Source organism: Amblyomma americanum, chromosome 2 (genome assembly GCF_052857255.1).
Source record: "Amblyomma americanum isolate KBUSLIRL-KWMA chromosome 2, ASM5285725v1, whole genome shotgun sequence".
Lineage (NCBI taxonomy): Eukaryota > Metazoa > Arthropoda > Arachnida > Ixodida > Ixodidae > Amblyomma > Amblyomma americanum.
The window spans coordinates 51,081,702-51,104,200 of record NC_135498.1 but is presented as its reverse complement, the minus strand read 5'-3'; the positions used below and the strand labels follow the sequence as shown (position 1 = coordinate 51,104,200).

Genomic DNA, 22,499 nt, shown 5'->3' with positions numbered 1-22,499 from the left:
ATCAGCTACAGAGCCTTTGCACATTCCAGAGTAGCATGTTGCAAGTACTATAGGTAAAGAAAAACTATACTCCGTTTCATAGATAGGAGCTAATGCTGCCAAAGCCAACGTACCTGTTCGGCAAGCTGAGTCTGTGCTTGAAAAGTAGTTCGCCATACAACCAAAGCGAACACAGGAATAATTCATTTCGACAGATATAACCATGACCGGCAACCTCCTGCACTTTGTTTAATCTCTTGCCACAATTTCATCCTGCGACTCATAGAAACTTCGAGAAGTAATAATAATATGTGGCAGTATGGTACACAGCTAGTAGTGAGAATCGCTCAGACTCTATCCGCATCTAAAAAGTAGTTCACACTCTGAAAATCGTAGCCAGAGGGCCTGAACACTGAGCGCCTCACAGCTTCTACCGTGATTCCCGGTGCTGACTCTTCGTTTTATACCACTCTTTGTCTTTGTCCGAGCGCTCGCCAAGGCTTTGAGAGGAACGAATGGTACTTGGCAGAATAATATATGGTTTTGCAGATGCACTGCTTTTGGCAGCCTCCCCTGCATTAACGGCCCCAGTCAAACAATATGTGTACGCCGGGGGGCGGCGACTAATGTTTCGTGCTGACGCTGCCTACGCTCTCGCTCCAGCGCGGTCCTCGTAGCACGAGCATGATCGATCCGCCACGGCAGTTCCGGTAGTTGAAGGGTTGAAGGTTCACCCTCTACGCGTTGTGGCCGGCTCCACTCTCGCTGCTGCGAGGTCCTCGTGCCGCCCTTACTCGGTCTGTCTGGGCTGCCGTCGGTAGAAGGACAGGTGAAAGGTAAAAGGACAGCTGCTGCGCCATCCACGCTCGCTGCCTTTTTTACTCGAGAGCGTGGGTACCGCCATGTCGGAATATAAATTGTGCAGCATAGGCGTTGGCGACCGTTTGAAGCCTCGCAGCCGGAGCACGCAGATAGAAATCCCTGGAGAAACAGCCTAGGTGGGCCACCCTTAGGACTCGTGAACTTGTGGTGTCATCACAACCTGCCCACCGGATTGTGAGCAAACTGACCATCGTGGCAGGGGGCAGTTAAATTATTGATTGGCCACAAGAGGTTGCTCGGGAAGGGCAACCTGGATGCCCACAGGCTGAGTGCCCCACAGGTAGCAGCAGCTGCCATTGCAAGGCAGTGAAGCGTAAGAATTACCAATTTCGCATATGTGGACAATAAGTGTCATGCCCTTAAGACGGAGCTTGTCTGTCCCTCCCATTTATTGTTTCTTTTTCTTCGGCAACCCGCAAAGGGAATCTTGGCTGAGCTGCCTCTCACCGAGCACTTTGCTTCCGAGCTGCAGCCGCTCGGGGCGAGAGAGAAGCAACCGATTAGACCGCTCACGCTCGCTTTCCGGCCACTGCGTTTCCCGGTTAGTGCGTTTTTTTTTTTTCTCGCGGTCCCGTCAGAAACGTAACAGCGCGGTTCTAATGTACTCTTCTGGCAGTTGATAACCGGGTTGCTGATAATCGTCAGCAGACCTTAGGAAGCCCGCCCAAATGTATTCAGACAAAGATGCAACGGCTGCCCAATGTGGGGTTCTTGCACCATATTGCTAACCCATGTCTAGGCGTAAACTCGGAGTTGTGCAGTACGTTAAACCTCGATGTAATGTACACGGATATTACGAGTTATTGGCTATAACGAGTGCTTCACAAATATCTTCAGCAGCCATGCTATTTCTGTTGTATGTATCGAACGCGGTTAGCCATGAAGACGGGCATGTCTAACTCGCCAGCGCGAAACAGCGCCCGCTTGGAAGGCAGGCAGCAGGTTTCACCGCAGTGCACAAGTGACTAGTGGCGGTGCGACAAGCGTTCGCGCCAAGACTCGCGCTTTTCTCGCACTAGCGTTCTTACATGGTGGATGTGTCTTTATTTCGCACTCTCCAACAGTGTCTCGGAAGATGCAGCGGTTTGGAGGGTTGGTAGCACGACGGTCAGCACGCGTTCACTCCTCTCGCACCCGTCGACGGCGCCCCGCCAGCAGCGGCGTGGACGGTTGTATACGTATATCGGATACAAGACGAAGAAAGAGCGGCTTTTCCTTTCCAGTCAGTGGCGTCGGCCAATTCTCATGAACCTGCTAACGTGGGTAGCGTGACAATGAAGGGAGACCACTATATCCCCTTTCATCTGCCCCACCATGCACTGCCCCGCTAGCAGGTTCATGATAATTGGGCAACGCCATTGTCTGGAAGAGGGTCCTTTGAATGGGGAAAATCCGCTTTTTTCTTTACTTGTATTCGACTATAGCAACCATCCTGCGCGCATGTCGGGAAGGTGATGAAAACGGCGATAACTTTCGCTTTGGTGTACCGTTTTCCACGCCACACGGCTATGATGCGGGGAAGCCACACTGGCTTCGCTTGACCTGCCGTCGCATGCTGGTGGTGCTGTGCGGGGAAAGCCAACCTAACCAACGCTTGTTTTACACAACGTTAAAGGGGCTCTGAAACACCTTCCGAGGAGTGCACATGAATTCGTTCAATCACTACATTGTGTTGTCATGAAAACCTGAGCCAAATAATACACTTCCACACGCAGCAAAAGACCCACAATCACGCGCGAAATTTGAAGAGCCCTTCCCGGGGACCTTTTCATGCTCGCACCCTCCTCCGTCGCTCGCAACTGCGTATACAAGTAGAGATTTGGCCATTAGATTCTATCAGGCGTCAGGCAGCTACCATGGCCGCGGCCAGTAAGCCGCGTATCTCCGGCGGATGGACCGCTGCCGGAGGTGGGGCCGCCGAAGGAGCGCCGATCTTCCAGCGTGCAAAAAGTGACGAGAGGAGAGGGAAAGGCGCGAAGACGTTGAAATTCAAATTTTGACTACAGATAACGCAGCTTGTACAAAGCGCATTAAAAAAAATCTTGCTGGACAATATACCGCAACTTTATTAGAGCCCCTTTCAGGGCCCCTTTAGGGAAGGTGAAGTGGTTTCTAAAAAAAAATGAGTTTCGAGCGGTTTGAGTTTCGAGATTTGTGCCCTGTCAATTCGAATATGGCATTTAAATCGCCCAAAAACTATGATATGGACATTCATTTTCAAGAAATAAGCAGCAATCGCCGCAGGCTATTTCAAACGGGCAGTCTCCGCTCGTGATTGGTCGAAAGCTTATTGACGTCATCGTTGCCATCTCGGCTGTTGTCGTTTCACGTGCTGGGATAAGCGGCGGGTTTTCGCTGCTGTACAGTTTATTTATCGGCAGATATTCGTGATTATGGAATATCTGTGCTCTCCGAAAGACATTAGCGCTTCTCCGTATATGTTCGAGCCCCCAGCTTCCTCGCAGAAGCGACAAACATTGGAAAATGACAGCTCGGACTCAACTGGTAGCTGAAGTGAGGTGGCAACTTTTTCTCGCGTGGGAAGCACTGACTGGTACGTATTTCTTTCTTGTGAGCGTACACGGGCGTGTAAAAATGAACAGACTAAAGCAAAATAATATATTAGGCATTGTTGAAAAGCTTGGAGTGCGTCATCATCCCGGAGTGTTAGCATGTCGCGCAGGGGAGGTTGCACCGTCGGGTGCATTGATGCGTACGAGATGTGCATGCATTCAGGGAAATTGGTTCTATGTCCTTCAAAGCGGCTACGTTTCGAATAGTCGCTTACTGTAGCCGGAAATCGCTTGCAGGCTATGTTATGCTAGGCTGTGAAGCAAAGAGCGCGATTTATACTGCGCGCTTCGGCAGCAAGTATGGTCCGAAGCACCGCGCAAGGGCAAACATTTGCTAGTAAGGATACTCGGACACTCAGGTGACATGCAGTGGAGTTTTTCCGCGACTCTGCGTCTAGTGAGCTTGAAAAACTGTCAATGCTCGGCGCTAGAGTCCCAACGCTGAAATGAGCAGAGCAACGCTGTACGACTCTTTTGCCATCAACACATCACACTTGCCTCATAAGCACAGTATGACGATGGGGACCGTTTCGTGATTTCATCCTTTGCATGAAACCCGCCGCGGTGGTTGTGTTTTCATGATTTTGACCTTTGCCGTGAAATCCGCCGCGGTGGTTCTAATTTTGGTGGTCAGCTGCCGATCTCGAATTCGCGGGTTCGAACCCAGCCACGACGATCGTATTTCGATGCAGGCGAAATATAGAAACGCTCATGTGCTGTGCGATTAACCCACGACTTAGAGATCAGCAGCTGAACGCCAAAATCGCAACACTGCCACCACGGCGGATTTCACGGTAAATGACAAAATCACGAAAGCGGTAGTAATATTGCTTCTGCTGACGAAACAGTGGTCTCTGTAGTCATCTCCACTACTGTGTCCCTCATAGCCCATGGGTAGCTTTGCCACGGTAGACCGTGCATTTTACAATTTACCTTTGTAGTGAGTGCTGTACCATTGAAGATTTTTACCTCAGGTGTTCCTGCAGGCACTGTATTGCAAAGAAGGTTGAGGAAGACTAACTCTGCTGCAAAAATTGAGCAAAAGCAAAAACAGCCAAGATGCATCTCTACCACAAAAAAATTCAGAGGTGTGCCTCAACAGGACAGTGCTTGAAGTAGCACTCGTAGAGCAAGACATCAGCTGAGTTCAAGCAACAAGGACAGTATAAAAAGGTGAGAGACTGCAAAAACTTGAATCTATGGTCTTTATTCACACAGGACAATGAGGTACACGGCTTATCGCCAGTTTGTGCGCTTTACATGGAAAAGGCTAGGCAAGAACAGGAGGATCTTGCCAAGCTGTGTTTTGAATGCGATTCGAAAGAAATATCCATCCAAGAATGAAAGTTATACAGGATTCAAGGACACGTGTGCTTCCCTTCAGGCAAGTAAGTGCATGCATATTATTAAAGGTGGTTTTCTATGCACGTGATTTTCTTCCATGTGACGATTACATTGTATCACTTTTAGGGTTCGTGAAAAGCATGATCACTTCCAAGCAGGCCCCATCAGCACCGTTCAAGGAAGAGCTGGAACTGTGGATTAGACCAAGGAGGCAGTACAAAAACACATTATTTTGCTTGCTGTATCAATGGGTCTGTTGTCTTCATAGCAAGAAAATATGTTACGTAGTCAAATTAGTGTAACTGATGTGTAGAGTACGTCCAGTAAATTGACTTTTCTAAAAGCCTGTGCTTCAATACACTGAGCTGAGCAAAGGCCAGAATAACAAGCCCATGCATCACTCATTTCTTGCTCATTGTCAAATTTTTAGTCTTTTGTTTCATTGTGTCAGTTTGATACCAAAGCTCTCAAACATGTTAGGATGTTACCTATTTACAAAGGTGTCGAGTTAATATGCAAGAACTGAAAACCCACTATTCTTACCCATGCAATGCATGGTCATGGGAAATGTTGGTTGATAGTTCTGAAATTTTGCTATTTTATAGCTAATAATTCTTACTTGCATATATGAAGAAAATTAGTATTTGTTTGTACAAGAAAAAATTGGTATGGAAATAACATCAGAAAATTAGGCCGATTTCTGAGCCTCGTAAGTGTAAAACTGCAAAAAAAAATACTACATACAATAAATCAATGACAATATTCAAAACCATCCTACTACGTAGTGATGTAGTAGTGGCCATTGAGATTTGAGGTGGTCTTGCTGGTAGGGTTAGCTCTAGCCGTTAGTGATCTTACAACAGATCTTGTGCATCTGCGGACAACTGAACTTCAATATTCTTGGGCAGTGTGGTTTGTGCAGTGCTCTGAGGAATATTAAACCTAGTTTTTTTCCTCATAATCAGTTCTGTCTTCTCCACATGAGGGGAACTGCTGCTGAGGGGTGGAGGAGTTGATGGGGCACTGCTTTCACTGTCGTTCAGCATAGGCTTCGCGACTTCTGACACGACCAGGTTCAGCAGCTTATGGATGTAGCCTGCGTAATAACCATTTGAAAGGGTATGAACAAGCTGTGGCAATGAATGCATTTATATGCTTATGGTATGTGGGCTCTTCCTTGACAGGGTACGCAACAGGATCCCCTCCTCTTGCCTTTGGATATTTTACCTGCCACCATGCAGTTCCATGCTTTGTTGCTGCCTGCAGTCTTCCAGAATTTTCTTTCTGGTGGAGCACTGCTAGTCTCGTCCTGAAAATGCACACAGCCTGCTATATACTAGAAAATAGTTGCAGCAAAAACACCACCGACTTCTGTACATTCCTCAAGGGCAACCCAATCCAAAACATGCAAAGGCATTAGTAACTCTTTTCATCGACCAGTGAACTGCTCATATAAAACATGGTATCAGTAGTTCTGTTATTCTTGTGGCAGCTCTTTATGCATCCCTCATAGCCCAGGTGCAGCTCTGGGATTTAAATTGCAGGTATCAATCAATCACCTTGCCCATGTTTGGCACAGCCATTTCTTCTAAATGCAGATCACAGAGTACATAAAAATGCTTGTTCTAAATCTTCCTTCCCTTTCATGCAAGTCGTACAGCAATGAAAATATTTGGCCGCTAGGACTTACCAGGCCTTTATTCGAGGATAAGAATACTGGCAAAATTTCGGATCAAAGTAAAGCAGAAGGTTATGGAATGTCTCCAAGCCGTACGTCCGAGTTGACGTCGACAGGTGCGGCAGGTTGGCAAGGAGAGTTCTGGCCAAGGCTACTTTTACTTTCTTGAAAGCCTTGGAGTCTAGACTGAAGGGAAACAATTTTTCTCATCGATACACACATCAAGAGCGGAAAACAAGTTTTGCTGAGATTGTATTACTCACACCAGAAACCATATTAAACTGTTATCTATGAAAGAGATCCAACAGATATTAATAGATGATGACAGAGACCACACAACATGATAGAATTTGAATGTTTTGAGGTCACACACAAAACCTTCAAGTTAGAACAGGATAAAAAAGACGGTCCCTAGAATGCCTAGATGTGTTAGCAACGTTTCTGCTCTTGCCACTGTGATAGTGAGAGCCATGTGAAAGAAGATGCCTGGAACCTACGACAATAACTTGCATAAAATAAAGCATGGGCCGAAAAAGCAAGATTTTTGCCCACTGTAGCACCTCGCAATGTTTACCTGTGAGTGGTGTGTGGTGACCTGCGGTAGCAGATATGTAGAAGCCTAGTAAAACAGCCTGTCATACTTAGAGTTGCCTATTGCCTGTGCTAGCAATGAATCTCTAGAAAATTGTTCCTGTCAACAAATATATGAAATCTAGCTTTCAAACCGTGCACTTTAAAGGTGGAGTGAGGTAATGCTACTATAACGCTGAATGAGGGACAACACTGTCATAAAAGACAACAGACAAAAGAGCATACCTTCATGAAGCCACTCCTTGGGTTCAATATCTCCATGCAGGCAAGCAGGGAACAACTTGTTGTCATGCACATGGATGTCCCTGATGTGGTTCAGGATTGATGTCCACTTTGGCACAATCAGGTTCTTGTGGCCATCACTTGTTGCAGCAGCCAAGTAACTGTGGTTGGCAATAGATTTTGCCCATAATTTCAACTGGCTGCAACTTGCTTGTTTGGCAGCTGCAACAAGCTTCTTCGAGACACCGGGCATATGGTTTGCAGAAAGGGGGCAATCGATACAGCTGTTGCGCACACAGTTTTCTTGCAGAAATAACATTCGCTTGAACCCGTGAAAAGAAAAACGCTGCTATAACATACCGTTCACCACATGCCACACATCAAATCCATTTGTGATGTCGTTTCGGTTTTTTCGCAGAAAGCTTTTGATCTCCACATGCCTGTTGGTCACAACTGCCTGAACTTTGATGATGTGGCAGGCGAGAAATTCCAAGGCAAGCTTGAAGCCGGCAAGCTCCATTCTACAGCTCCCACCAACCTCATTTGACTGAAATATATGGCACACAGCTTTGTAATTGATGTGTATCAAAAGAACACCAGAGAAGGGCAGCAATAACAGTGGCTATGAATCATCCTTGAAAAAGCAATCACTGTGCACCTTATCAAGCATAGCATCTTTAAAAGGATTAACAAATGCTGATAGTAAATAACAATGCAACATCGACACATAACAAGCCTGCACAAGCTCGAAGTGAAGAATCTTGTTGCTTTTGAGTTTCATGAATGTGTACGTGCCAAATTTGGCACTGTAGTCTGGAGAGCCGGCTCGTCCGTCACCAGCAAGCCTGAACAGACTCTTGGCGTCTTCTAGAAGCACCTTATGTTCTTATTTCCAAACCTGAAAAGGTTTTCATATCAAACAATGCAATGAGACTAACATAAGCAAAGCCTCTGGGATGTCTACTCACTCTGTCGATGGCTAGCTGCAGATAAACACGCTGTAGATTAAAGAATGTTCTTCTAGTGACTACCTGCACGTCAATAGAGTTCAGCATCCTCAACGTGGCAGAGGGGTTCAATCCAAAAAAAAAGACTGCCGCACAAAGCTGCACGTTTAAGATGGGCTGCTGCCGGACTACTTCCTGGTTAGTCCAGTAAATTGGTGGCCAGAGGCACATTCAGAGCGCACATGCACAAGCGTGCCTCGGCAATGAGTAACTGTCTTGCAGTGTGCAAGACATCTGTTGCATACTTTGAATAGTTCCCTCAAGAGCTTCTCTTGAATGAAAAAAACTCTGTTGTTTCTCTTTCTATGCAGGTTTCGTGACCGAACACTTCACGTCTGCAAGAACCAATGAAGTAAACACTGTAACAGTAAATCTCAATCACACACAGACCTCTTGTTTTCTTTGCATTAATGGAAAGAAAAGTGATAGGTGTAATGTTAAGAGACCGGAAGTGGGCAGAGTGGGTGAGGGAACAAACGCGGGTTAATGACATCCTAGTCGAAATCAAGAGGAAGAAATGGGCTTCGGCAGGGCATATAATGCGAAGGCAAGATAACCGCTGGTCCTTAAAGGTAACGGAGTGGATTCCAAGAGAAAGTAAGTGCAGCATGGGGCGGCAGAAGGTTAGGTGGGCGGATGAGATTAAGAAGTTTGCAAGCATAGGGTGGATGCAGCTGGCAAAGGACAGGGTTAATTGGAGAGACATGGGAGAGGCCTTTGCCCTGCAGTGCGTGTAGTCAGGCTGATGATGATGAATGTTTTAAGCAGCCACTAGGGGTTAACATGATTATGGCACATTTGTAATTAAAAGTCCTGTGCTGCAAAGAGCTCAGTACGAAGCTGGTAGCAGGAATTGGGGGGAAAATACTGAAAACATACTGTTCTGCTAACTCATCCAGAGGGCTGTAATCAGCAGTTTTGTCAGATGGCAATTCCTCAGTGTCCATTGACTTTTCCTCTTCGCTGCCACGCTGCAGTTCACAGGGTACAGTAGTCTGCATTGCTGTATCTGTAGTGGTGCTGCCAACTTGGATACCTAAAAGGGAATGTACATGAGGTACACAGAGTTTGGTAATTAGCTGCACACACTATTTCAACTGAATGTAGCTGCAGACATTAACCCTTGACTTAAAGAGAGCATCATTACTCTATACTTTGCTGTGTACTGAAAAATAATTCTGCATGCAGCATCCTAAGTTTAGTACATACCAATGGACACACCACTTAGTCTTGCTTGAATGGAGCGTGAAGCAGTGCGTTTTTTTAACCTTGCTTGTGATGCTTTGCTACGTGTTGGAGCTGGCGCCGGTGTTTGCATAGACTTGTCTACAGTAGAAGCTGCTTGGCAAGCCGCTTGGGAGGTGTTTGCAGCACCTTCAACTCGGTTGTTCTCTGCTGAAGCAAGCTCAAACAGAGTAGCCTCAGCAGCTTGTGCTTCACTATCACCAATCTCTTCTACAGCAAGCTCAGCTTGATCTGGCACACTTGTAGAAGCAATAGTGTTTTCATTTTTACAAGAATCAGGCTCATTTTGAACTGGCGCACCTGTAAAGGAAATATTGTTTTCGTTGAGTGAAGCTGAAGATTATGTGCCTGTAGGCATACATGGTAGGGCATGCAGTACATATTTAATTTTCTTACTTGTACTCACGACGTCAGTTGTTTCCACAGTGTCATGAATATTTCCTAGAAGTTCAGTCAGAATCTGCAAGGAGGTGCGATAAGCAAATAAGCTTCAGCACATATGCATACAAATATAACCAGGCTAACCGACAATTAACTCTCGTATATGTGAGCGGCTCCGTATCAGTTTTGCTGCAGTAAACCACGGCCTTGACCAAAAGGCATGGAGAGCTTGCGATGTTCATCGCTCATAGTCGGTCGCGGAGTTTATCAGCGCACTCGTTAAGCGGCTGACGCATTTACAATCCATGTGCAAAGCGGCCGACGCTCACAAGCGCACGGACGACAGCACTGATTAGGGGCAACGGCTGCGCGTTCGGCGCATTGCCGCGCAGCTCGCGCTCTCGTAAATACAATTTTCTGAATAACCACATTTTGCTAACTTAACAGAAGATATCTATGCTGCGCGTTTGAGCTCTTACCTCTTGCTTTCTTCTTTTGACGAAAGCTGCTCTTGGTGGCGGCGACGCGCGTCTGTGCGCGAACACCGAAGGAACGACGCCAGGCTTGAGCCGAGCAGATTTCACTGTGATGCCCATCGCCCGTGTCAGTGACAGGTTCCGGTGGTAATCCGTGTCACGAAAGTGATCCGAGCAGAGCATACTGTTCCTTGAGGGCATGAAGTTCTTCCTTTTGACAGCTGCAATCCACCGTTTAGCAAGCGCCTTGTCTTTAGGGAAGTGGTGGAACGCAACATCGTCACGGCCACTTCTGTTCCTGCAGCCGTACGCCGCGCAGAAAAACGGCATGCTGAGTGCTAAGCTTTTTTACCCCGCCTCGCCCACTTGTAGGCAAACTTATCAAATACACATACAAAATAAAAATGCGGCCGATTAGAGTCACTCAGTGACTCTACGGGCGATGTCTTCTCGGCGCCGCTGGTCGGCTAGTCGCAGCAAAACCACAGGGAGGAAATGGGCCGGGCTCATCGCGAGGCAACGATGACGTCGTTTCCGGTCGCTTCCACTTGGCTCTCCCGACTTTCTCCGCGCGTTGCTGGAGGCGGAGTATCAATAGAATTTTATTCGAGCATTTTGGGATTTCTTCGTCGAAAATCGCGTAAAAAACTTCGAAGTCATAAAATGTGATGTGATAACATCACATTGTTGTGATAACATCAAGTAACCTCTTCACCTTCCCGTTCAGCGGAGAAACTGCCGCAGTTTGTGTTTGGCATGCCGAGAAAATCCAGATTGGTCGACCCGCCGCGGTGGCTCAGTGGCTAGGGCGCTCGGCTACTGATCAGGAGTTCCCGGGTTCGAACCCGACCGCGGCGGCTGCGTTTTTATGCAGGAAAAACGCTAAGGCGCGCGTGTGCTGTGCGATGTCAGTGCACGTTAAAGATCCCCAGGTGGTCGAAATTATTCGGGAGCCCTCCACTACGGCACCTATTTCTTCCTTCCTTCTTTCACTCCCTCCTTTATCCCTTCCCTTACGGCACGGTTCAGGTGTCCAACGATATATGAGACAGATACTGCGCCATTTCCTTTCCCCCAAAAGCCAATTATTAGGTCGAGTGTCGTGATATCACACGTTGAGCTGCGGAATGAAAACGGTCAAAACACGATTGTGATTATGGAGTCGTAGCATGACCCAGATGTCATTATGACGTAAGGGTGCAAAGTAAATTAATTACGCTGAAAAAAATTAGCTGTGGTTTAACTACTGTTGAACTAGTTAGAGAGCGAAAGCTGTGGTGTATCGGGCAACTAGATGCGGCTTAGCGTCTGTAACGTTGAGTGCGTTCCGGACAACTGCCAGCGCTGGAGCACCAGTACCGCGTTTCATTTTGGCTAGGGCCTCCTTCAAATCATGGAACTCGAAGGGGGTGTCCAGCTCCAGATTTGTTTGCCCTATGTATGAGCATTGAGAAAGGCGAGGGTCCACCGTGGTACAGAGATATCTGTCACACAATGTTCGGGCCAGTTGTGTTGTAGTACCGGGAAAGTTATGCATTGCACGTTGTAGGTGCCGCGCCGTTTCTGCACGCGTTTGATTGGGGTCAATAAGTGCACGAAACATGCGACAGGTGTTGCGGCCAGACATCTGGCGCGCAGCAGTGTTGCATCGGTCCACCCGGTTAGTGTCGGCTAACTGAGCGGCATAGTCGGCAGCCTTGTGGGTGAGTTCAAGAATGCGGTGTCTGAGTTTCTTGTTGTGTTTCTGCTTTTTCCATCGTTTGGTGAGACTGCGGCGGGCCTCCCAAAGATGGAGAAAGTGGTTGTCTACTTCAGGGGTGGAATCAGTGAGCTGAATGCATTGTTCGTTTTTGCGGAGAGTTGTCATTAGAGAGGTCACCCATTCTTGATATCCCGAGTGAACGATGTCGACAGAGGGAAGTTTCGAGCGGAACTTAGTCCAATCGGGAATATGTGCTTGCGTTGTGCGGCGTTTAAGGGGCCGTGTTTAAATGGTCGTATTAATGATGCAGTGGTCACTGCCAAGGGTGTCTTGGGTGTTAAGCCAGTCGGCGTGCCGAATATTGCGGGTAAGGGTCAAATCTGGGCACGTATCCCTGGTTACTGAGTTGCCCATGCGAGTGGGGATGGCCGGATCGGTATGGAGGGTTACACCGAAAGTCGAAATTAGTTCCGCCAATTTCCTGCCTCAGGGTTCCTTCCTAAGGTAGCCCCATTGCCGACATGGAGCGTTGAAATCTACAATGAGCAGGGGGTCGCGTCCAGCCACGCGCATTGCTTCTGTAAAGAGCTTAGAAAAAGTTACGTCTTTAAGTTTTGGGGGGCAGTATATATTAAGCACATGAATCGAGGAGTCTTTTCTCCGCAAAGGTAAGACCGTGACCATGACATAGGAGTACTCGCGGGTCGATGTGAGGGTGACCTCTTGTGCTGTATAGTCTGTGAACTAGGATGCAGGTTTGTGTGTCCCTCTGGAAAGCCTGATAATTAGTGAGTTTGGTGTTGGCTCCGGGCTCCTGAAGGGCGACCACGGCCACGAGGAACTCAAAGGTTTCAACGTAAATGCGAAAGTGGGCTCGCTTCTGCCGGTTTTTGAAACCCGCGCAATTCCACTGGGTTACTGTGAAGGGATGTGTTTTTGTCGATGCCCGCGATCTAAGACTGGGGGCCATGATCAGAGGTTGAAGGGTGAAGGATGCTGCTATGTTAAAGAGGTTCGATCCACTGCAGTCCGAAGCCGTGCGGATGGCGCATTCCTCGTTATCGGAATCGTCAATACGACGAGAGAGTTTTGTGGGGCGTGTGGGAACCCTACGGGGCCCTACGCGTTTAGAGAGACGTGAGTTTTCGAGAATCCATTTCTGGGTTAAGACTGATACCGAGCGCGTGATGCGGGCAGTTATGCTATCCATCTTGGCGGCAATGGCAGCATTTATGAGTTGAGGAAGCTGTACAGCAATGTTTTCGACAGCCGCCACTCGGGCCTCCAGGGCATGAGGGTGCGCTTCATTCGGTGGTGAGGGTACCTGTTCAGTTATGTTATCGTCTTCCTCCGTAAGGGAGGGCATAGGGGAAGAGTTTTGAGTGACCAGAGCGTTAAGTCTGGCTTCGAGCTTCTCATTCTGTGCCCGGAGAAGAGCAAGCTCTCGTTTAAGTTCAGCTTCGAGGGGCGAAGGGGAGTTAGTGGAGGTGGGAGAGGGAAGAGAGGACGGGGATAAAGTGTACTAGTGCACTTTAACAGGGAGGACTGGGAGGCCACTCGACTTGCCCACCTGTGATTGTTATGGCTCCCGCAGGGGGGCGCGATCGACGACGCCTTTTTGCTGACGTGACCCGGGCGCTGGGTTCCCGGTGCCGCCGCTTGATGGCGCGACCTTGGGTTGTGATGATGCCAGTTGCTGGCGTCCCTTGTCTTGCTTGGAGGTGTTGGCGCGATCCCCTCGTTGCGCGTCTTGATTGGCACCGCCGGGTGGCGTGTTCGCCGCCTTGTCCAGCGTCTTGGTGATGGTGGCCCTTTAGTCCGCTTAGTGGGCCCGCCAGGTGAATGAAGTTTTCGGAATTTGCCTTTACATTCACGGTAGCAGGTGAGGTGACTACCTCCGCAAACAAGGCAGGTTGGCTTGCAGTCGTGCGGTGCCATTCCCTCTTCAGTGGCGCCGACATTTTGGCCGCATAGGCCACAGCGTTCGCGTACTGGAGCCGGGCAGATGTCGACTCGATGGCCCAGTTCGCCACACCGGTAGCAGGCTGGGATTGTACGTTTGTATTCACGAACTGGGGCAAGCTCGCAGTTGTAGTGCACGAAACGGGGGACAGTGGAGCCCCCAAAAGTGAGCACAGCTACGTTGGTGGTTCCCAGCTTGCGGATGGCTACAAGTTCACCACCACGCCACTGGATTTTGGGTTGAAGTGATTCACTATAGTTTCACGGTTGTGCACCGTGATAACCCCACGACACACATCACCAGTCAGTTTTCCATGTCCACGCATGGCAATGAGGCCCTGACCGGAGGGGAGTTGAAAGTCTGTGAGCAGGCGTCGGACCACCTCTTCTTCTTGCGTGCCACACACCACTAGGTTCTGTTCCCAACTAGGGGATATAGGGCGTTGGGCTGAGTTGGTCGAGCGTAATGAGTGAGGGCAGCGCCCAACTCACCGGCTTGGAAAGCTGTTTTTAGAGAGACCGTCGTTGTAGGCTTGACCACTACGACATAGTCCCCGGGTTGCATGCGCACAGGTGGTTTGGGCACCCACGCAGATGCCGGTGTCTTCTGTTTCTTCGTAGGCGTCTTGGGGGAGAAAGCGCTATTCTCCCCTTTCGGTGAGTTAAGTGTGCAGCCTGTAGCCGTGGTCTCACCCTTGCCTTGTTGGCGACGGCGTCGCTGCATAACTTGGAACGCGGCCTCTTGCGAAGGCGAAAGTGCTTCCGCTGGGGCCGCAAGGTGACTTGCGGGGATATTTGCCCAGGACAGAGCCTTCCGTGAAGAATGGTGGCCATGTTGTCACAGGCACGCCGAGCGTCCGAGGAGCTGGAGCCGTTAGGATGAGAATGATGTCTCCAGATGCAGGATGAGTTCACAGTTGTAATGAGCACGAGCCAGAGTTGGAGGAGTCGATGCGCTGCACGTCCAACGCGGCCGCGCGCTCGCAGCGTTCCCACGGCGGCGGCGGCGAGTGGCGAGGTGTGACGTCATGCCAGATCGCGCGGCGAGCGCTCGAATCACAGTAACCTAAAAAAAGGGAGGATTGTTGGGCCAGTTGATACATGATCCAAGACTGAAAACGGTGCTAATTACTGTGTTTCAAACGGAGAGTTCGATGGAGTGTTTGGTTCTTTTTTTTGATTAAAGAAATAGGCCTCGCCCAAACGGGCAAGGCCTTTCAAAAATTCGCCTGTAGACTCATTGGAGTGCCTCTCCCCACGGTAATCTTTAGTAAAAGGCGAAAGATTAGTACGTACATGAGGTGAGGCCTGAGCGCTGGAATCGAAACGGGCGTCTACCAGACCCCATTATCGACGAGGTGCCAATGTACGCCAGTAACTTCATTGAATCGAACAAACCCATCGGAGGAATACTGCGCGACCCGGTTGACGTCTTGCAATGTCTGATTTTTTTGTCTTGTGTAGCACAGAAGTTCTACTGAGAATTTGTTTTTACCCGTTCTTTCATTTGATGAAATTCGTTTCTGCTTGTGCATTCTTATTGCGATTGACTGATGGTTGAGGTACGCGGCACTTGCGTCACCTATCGAACAAAGCGGGCATCAAACAAGGCGCATCTCCACTACGACACCCCTTTCTTTCTTTCTTCTTTCGTTCCTTCCTTTATCCCTTCTCTTACGGCGCGGTTCAGGTTTCCAACGATATATGAGACAGATACTGCGCCATTTACTTTCCCCCGAAACCAATTATCGTCATTATTAACCGTGTTACAGTGCGCAACTATAGGGCTTCGTATTCGCCTATTTACAAACACACATTACGTGGCTACCGTCAGTCGGATATTTTTAACGGTAGCCAGCGAGGTGTCCGAGGTATATTAACTCCGAAATAATCTCCAAGCTTTCCTGCAATAAAATAATCGAAATTCAGGCGAGTAATCAACTACTCACTGAATAGCACAGCCCGTAGCACAAGCAAACACGCCTTTGAGAGAATATTTTATAGGAGCATTAAACCGCCATCCGTTAAAATAAAGCCTAGGCCGCACATCTAGTCGCATGTCGGTCCACTTCCTCTTTGTGGAGTTAAATTTTTTGATAACATTGGGCAAAAGACGCCGGTTGAAAAACAGGACTCCGAGACATTCACTAAAGTGCCGCGAGCTCGCTCGCTCACTCCACTTCCACCGTGTGCACCGCGATCTGTCTGTCTGTCTGTTGTTGCCAGGAAGAAAGAAAAGGAAAGTGCACAGGCCTGCCCACTGGCTCAAGTCGAGCCGAGCCACAGTCGCTACCATATGCAGATAGTAGGAGAGTTATATGCAGACAGTAGGAGAGTTGAAAGATGGGATAGAAAGACAGGATAGTAAAGACGCGCTAAAGACAAGGCCGATCCCGGAGGTAGTGCAATACCGGGCCAACCGGTGGCGGGAGTGAAGCATCCTTCAAACTCTCCGCCACATTTCCAAAAATAAGTCCAATCGGACCCGTAACAGATACTCTACGGGGTCCGGACATTCGCCCGCGATCAAAGAGATCCAAGTAGGAATAGATCCGATAAAGCAGTGCAACATGGGTCGGAGCAGTTTATTTGGGTAATTTTAACGCGACAGCGTTATGGAGCTCTTGTCGCAGAAAAGCCGGTGTCGTCGGCGTCTTTATAATAATAAATAATAATTGGTGTTGGGGTGAAAGGAAATGGCGCAGTATCTGTCTCGTATATCGTTGGACACCTGAACCGGGCCGTAAGGGAAGGGTAAAGGAGGGAGTGAAAGAAGAAAGGAAGAGAGAGTTGCCGTAGTGGAGGGCTCCGGAATAATTTCGACCACCTGGGGATCTTTAACGTGCACTGACATCGCACAGCACACGGGCGCCTTAGCGTTTTTCCTCCATAAAAACGCAGCCGCCGCGGTCGGGTTCGAACCCTGGAACTCCGGATCAGTAGTCGAGCGCCCTAACCACTGAGCCACCGCGGCGGGGCAATCACACCTTACAGTATCCGTTTTTTTTGCCTGTGGAGCCCAGGTGGTCGAAATTATTCCGGAGCCCTCCACTACGGCACCTCTCTCTTCCTTTCTTCTTTCACTCCCTCCTTTATCCCTTCCCTTACGGCGCGGTTCAGGTGTCCGCCGATATGTGAGACAGAGACTGCGCCATTTCTTTTACCCAAAAGCCAATATTATGTGGAGAAACACTGTGTTGTTCCATATGATCTACTTAAGTTGCTGGGACTATTTAGTCTATGGAGGAGGCGCATGATGGACCACCACGCCGAATCACCACGGTCGTCCAATTCTGTTTCGTGAGCAATGCGTTTTGGTGCGGGGAGTATATGCTGCCCTGGAAGAGCCGCCCAGCTGGCTCCTCTGTCTGGTTGCATGTGTGTGCCTCCCAGACTTTTGATGTTTGGGAAGGTAGGGACGTGCAGGGGTATGGTGGCCTGGCGTTTTGTCGCGTAAGCATGGGCGTAAGCATGCTGATATTTTTCTTTTCGGCACTATTTCCATGCAATAAAGTAAAAAAAAACGGTGGCGTACTGGAAGCGTCCCCGTCTCGGATGCCGGAGTTCCAGGTTGGATTCCCAACTACAGCATGATTTTGTTGTTTTTTATTAAGGCCGCTTCAAGGTCATACCTGCGCCGTTCAAGGTCATTCGTGCAGACACAGCGAAATCGGCGCCGCTAGGTTAGTACAGCTTTCGCTTTAAATTGGGATAATTAGTTGAGAATGGAACCCATTCCTTTGGCTTGCGAGTGAGACACATAGGCCTTTGAGGCACGGGCATTCTGTGTGTCTTATGGTGTCTCACAAGGTCTGGTATGCATACTGGTGTCTACCAATGAGCGTCTGTAATTATAAATATGTACTAATTAAGGAAGAAAGTAGCAAAATAACCATTAGCGATGTCAAGTCATATCCTTAAAGGGCCCCTGAAGCACCTGAGGAGAGTACACAAATTTGTTGTCACTAAATTTTGTTCCCGCCGCGGTGGCTCAGTGGTTAAGGCGCTTGGCTACTGATCCTGAGTTCTCGGGTTCAAACCCGACCGCGGCGGATGCGTTTCGATGGAGGCGAAACGCTAAGGCGCCCGTGTGCTATGCGATGTCAGTGCACGTTAAAGATCCCCAGGTGGTCGAAATTATTCCGGAGCCCTCCACTACGGCACCTCTTTCTTCTTTTCTTCTTTCACTCCCTCCTTTATTTCTTCCCTTGCGGCGCGGTTCACGTGTCTGCCGATATGTGACACAGATACTGCGCCATCTCCTTTCACAAAAAAAAGCTAGTTTCACTTTCATTTTGTTGTCATAAACACCTTATCCAAATAATATACTTTATGCGCAGCAGAGAACCCACAATCTCGTGCAGAAGTTGGCGAGCCCTTTCTGGACATTTTTTTTTTCATACTCGCGCCCTTCTCGATTTCACGCTCCTGCGTATGTCGGTTCAGAGATGGCTATTGGTTAGATTCTTTCACACGTCACGCAGCTGCATGGCCCCGGCCAGTCAGCCGCGTCGCTCCGGTGGGTTAAGAACCCCCATCCCCCAGAGAAATTCTCGAGCGCGTCGCAACCCGCTGTGGGGACAAGTGGGCGGGAAATTCGGGAAGCGGCGGCCTTTAACAGTGACTTCATTGAGAGCGCTTTTGAAAGCACCTTTAAGTCGGAACTAAGTGTCCCCCTGATTTTATTTCCGGCACGTTTAACATCCCCAGGCGGTCGAAATTATTCCGGAGCCCTCCACTTCTGCTCCTCTTTCTTCCTTTCTTCTTTCACTCCCTCCTTTATCCCTTCCCTTACGGCGCGGTTCAGGTGTCCGCCAAGATGTGACATATACTGCACCATTTCCTTTCCCCCAAAACCTAATTTTGTGCACGTGCAATAACTACCGTCGGAAGAAGGAAACACATCTTTTTTGCTTTCCACCGTTAGCGAACCAAAGCATGTCCGGCGGATAATAGCTTCTGGACGTTCGTCGACAGAGAACCAGTGGATGTCCTGCGGACTCGCTGGGCGTATGAATTTAGCCCACATGGGCGCAGTAGGTCGCGGCACTTTATTTTCCCTCTTTTCTTGGTTCATATGTGGCGTGGATGGAAGTTGTAGATGGAAGTTTGCGGATGACTTCCTGAGAAGAAGTTGTCCATCTGGCGTTGGGCAAGTGATGCGTATGGCCATGGGAAGTTATTCACGTGGCACATTAAAACGGCAGGCCGGCGAATGCAATCAACGGGGCTGTTTTATTCATTAGTATACAACATGTGTGTCGCATGCATGTAACAGTTATACTATATAACGTGACCTCGGGGGTCCTTTTACACGGTGCGGAAAGAACAGCTGGGCTTGACAACCGGACCGGAGGCTGGAGTCAGAGACCGGAGGACCAGATAGAGAGAAAAATAATAATAAATGCGGCCTCGGGTCTCGTCTCCCCTCCTGTGAGCACGAAGATAAAGGAAAGCGCTGGGTGGAGGTGGGAAGGGTGGTATGGCGGGAAAAAAAGAGAGAGAGATAGGACAGGCTGGTCGGCTGGTGCGCCATGTCGCGTTGTGTTCCGTTTCCGGAGTTAATAGGGGGGGGGGGGGGGGGTACGAACGAGGTGATTCAGCTCGAAACCCACATTCTCTGTGCTCCGCCGTGACATGCCGCGCGCTCGTCACATCCGTTCTTTTTTCTTTTTGCTGCTGCTGCGTACGTTTCAAGCTATTTTGACTATGCTGCATAGCAAGCAACGTGGGCTCTTGTCTTTCGATTTTCATTATTTTTCGTTTTTAGCTTCTTTTAGATATATACTAAGCTGCACGCTTGCTGATGGCGCAAATCGCGATTGACAGCGGTTCTGTTGGATTCGTTTTAAATTCAGCTTCGTTCCTCACTATACGCCACCCCTTCTGGGTACTTGCTGTTCGCGCCTAACTGGATCCCCATTTGACAGGGTAAGTCCCAAGAGGGAATAAAGCTAGCCGCACGTAAGTTATTGATTGTTTGGTTCAAAAACAGACTAGAGGTCACTTTTTTCTGGTTTTTTAGGAATTAATGAATGCGCTTCCTCGATCTCGACATAAACATCTATTGTTCGACACTACGTTAAGTACCTTACTCACGACTCTGTTGGTTTCCTAGCTTTTATAGCCACCTTTTTGCTACATAGCTCTTCGAGTGAGGGTCAAATAGCGTCAGGTTCATGGCTTCGTCGGATATAATGTAGTGGACTTCATCTTGTGAAGATGACAGGTTTCGTTTTGTTCCAAGCTCCGAAGAAGGCTATAATGAGCATTTGTGGGCGACGAATAAATGCTTGATAAACGGCCGTGGTTTTTGGAAACTCTCCTTTGAGCAAACATTTCTTGCCACCGTGCGGTAGCACATCACCGACCTCCTTTGCGAAATCTTCGAGAACTTAGCCTTAAGGTTGTTTCATTTTCTGCAGATGATGCCCGCATGCTTTTGCTGTGGCACAGCTTGTTCGCTATAGGAGCGCGGATTGCACCGCTTTTTGTGTTGAGTGACGTTCGCAAAGGAACGACGAAAAAATAATTTATATCTTTTTCAACTTGATGATACAGCGGAACAAACCGCTCATTAAAGCTTCCCGCGTCCAATACAAGTGCTCTTAAGCGCCGTCGCTGGTTCAAAATTTAATGACTTATATGATGCCCATTCGAGTATGACCTTACGTTGCCTCTCTGTTCCACCTCTATTCGTTAAAGGCTGCTCATCTGCAGACACGTGCACGAAGCAAGAATATACAGGAGCGGGAAACCCATGGGCGGCGCGATTATGTAACGAACGCTTGGAGTCAGTTGCACGCTGGCACCATCAGGTGGCTAGAAAACGTTGCGCAGGGCACATAGCCAATCATTGAATGTAAGTTTGCGTTTTATGCCCCCAGATGTCGCTTCGCACACACATATTGTTTTGCGCATCCGTTGAGGGTGATGTCAACTGCGCCATTTTGTTTCTGTGACTAAATTTATAGTGGCATCGCAAAACATTCCGAAATGCTACGTCTCTGGTTCCCTAGACCAATGAGACCGTCCAACGCAGCTGCCAGGCGCAGAAATCTTATTTCTGGTAGAAAGTTAGAAAATTTTGAGCATCCAGAGACCTATGTTGTCTTAACGGAACTAAATTGCTGTTATGAACAGAACGATGGCAGCCACCATCTCAAACGGGACCGGCATTGGTGCTATCAGGGTTGCCCTAGGGCACTTCGATGGGCACTTCAAGTGCACGCAGGCACCCGGGGCCGTTGCATCGGTGCGTTTTTTTTAGTGACGCTATCCGGTCGTCGTTAGCGAACGCCAGTGGTCCGCTGCCATACATTCTCGCTTCGCGCCCAGGCGTCTACACCTCCGGGTTCTCCGCGAGCTCTTCCGAGCATAGCGGACGACCGTGGTCGCACGGCGCGTTTCCGGCGGAGCTGCTCGTTCGAAGACGCGTGCGGCGGTGGTTCGGTTCGGGCGGTGGCGGCGGCGGCGGCATGGGCGTGGGCGGGGCCTAGAGCGGGGTGACCACCTCGCCCGTGTACGTGGGCGACTCGGAGGACTCGCTGGGCTGGCGGCGATGCGGTTCGCTGCTCGTCGATCCGGACAGTGCGCGCACGATCTTGGGGTTGTACAGCTTCGGGTCGGACACCATGCGCACGAAGAAGCTGCGCCGATAGCGCAGGCTGTGCTGCTTCCGCTCCAGCACGAACACCTCGTCGGCCGACTCCTCGGCGATCTTGGCCTCCTGCGAAGACCACGAAGCGAGGCAGTCAGTTTCGGAACGCTTTGAGTACAAGTATCGGAAGACTACAAATCGGGCTAGTTGAATATCACGAATGTTTGGTTTGGCTGTGCAGTTATGAGAACTGGAACGAAGTTATGCGTAGTTACGAGAACGAAGACGCTGAGGTATAAGAAATGCACCTTGGCCAATCCCCCGCCGTGGGTAAATGCCATTAAGCCTGAGGTCATCGTCATCATCATCATCATCACTGGTTAGAATGTCCCTTTAAGCCTGAAGACATCGTGGTCACTGGGTAGAAGTAAAGACAGGTGGGTGCTAAGCTACACATTCTCACGGGTTATCTGCCTGGTTGGTGCCAGCTCGAGGTTAGGAGGGGGAAGTGAGCAGAGGGAATTGCTGGGGGTTTTATCGTTACTGGAGACGTCCTACCTGGAAAGAACGGCGTCCTCTCTCCTGTGGGGGGGGGGGGGGGGGGGGAGCCCATGCTAGACCACATGGACAGCCTGGCTCAGGTCTGATCGTTTCGCGGACCGAAACGCCTTCATCTTACAGGAGGGGGCTACGCTTTATTTGCTGACTCAACGAACGTCACTAACGCACAGACTTTGCAGAGCGGAACTAGCAGTCAGTTGCTAGTTCTGCTCTGTCCAGTGTCTTTGCGTTATGTGTCTCCCCAGTTTCAGTAAGAGTGGAGGTTCAGTTCGATGGTCGGCAGAACGCATGCGAAG

General features: G+C 49.2%; 1 protein-coding gene, 1 non-coding gene and 1 pseudogene across 18 annotated transcripts; all 3 read right to left on the bottom strand.

The window, feature by feature from the left end:
- Window positions 1–4,287: 4,287 nt before the first annotated feature.
- On the bottom strand, window positions 4,288–10,877 carry LOC144121214 (uncharacterized). Of its 17 annotated transcripts, none has more exons than XR_013312572.1 (7): window positions 10,382–10,873; window positions 9,918–9,981; window positions 9,486–9,821; window positions 9,156–9,312; window positions 8,006–8,167; window positions 7,630–7,816; window positions 4,290–7,430 (listed from the first exon to the last, which is right to left on the bottom strand). XR_013312572.1 is itself a non-coding variant. In XM_077654306.1 (5 exons), the coding sequence occupies exons 1-5, from the start codon at window positions 10,706–10,708 to the stop codon at window positions 8,297–8,299; spliced, it is 888 nt and encodes a 295-aa protein (XP_077510432.1). In that variant the 5' UTR covers window positions 10,709–10,873; the 3' UTR covers window positions 4,291–8,296. The 17 variants fall into 17 exon arrangements, 6 of the variants coding, with proteins under 6 accessions (XP_077510427.1, XP_077510426.1, XP_077510432.1 ...); XR_013312565.1 differs by having other exon boundaries at window positions 4,291–6,087; window positions 6,469–6,642; window positions 7,273–8,300; window positions 8,409–9,312; XR_013312567.1 differs by having other exon boundaries at window positions 4,288–7,504; window positions 7,630–8,300; window positions 8,409–9,312.
- A 4,358-nt stretch (window positions 10,878–15,235) lies between these two features.
- Window positions 15,236–15,358, bottom strand: LOC144122277 (U5 spliceosomal RNA). Its single transcript, XR_013312882.1, has one exon. It is a non-coding gene; the product is annotated as a U5 spliceosomal RNA (small nuclear RNA).
- Window positions 15,359–16,419: 1,061 nt separating this feature from the next.
- LOC144122347 (U2 spliceosomal RNA) lies at window positions 16,420–16,594 on the bottom strand (annotated as a pseudogene).
- Between the last annotated feature and the right edge of the window lie 5,905 nt (window positions 16,595–22,499).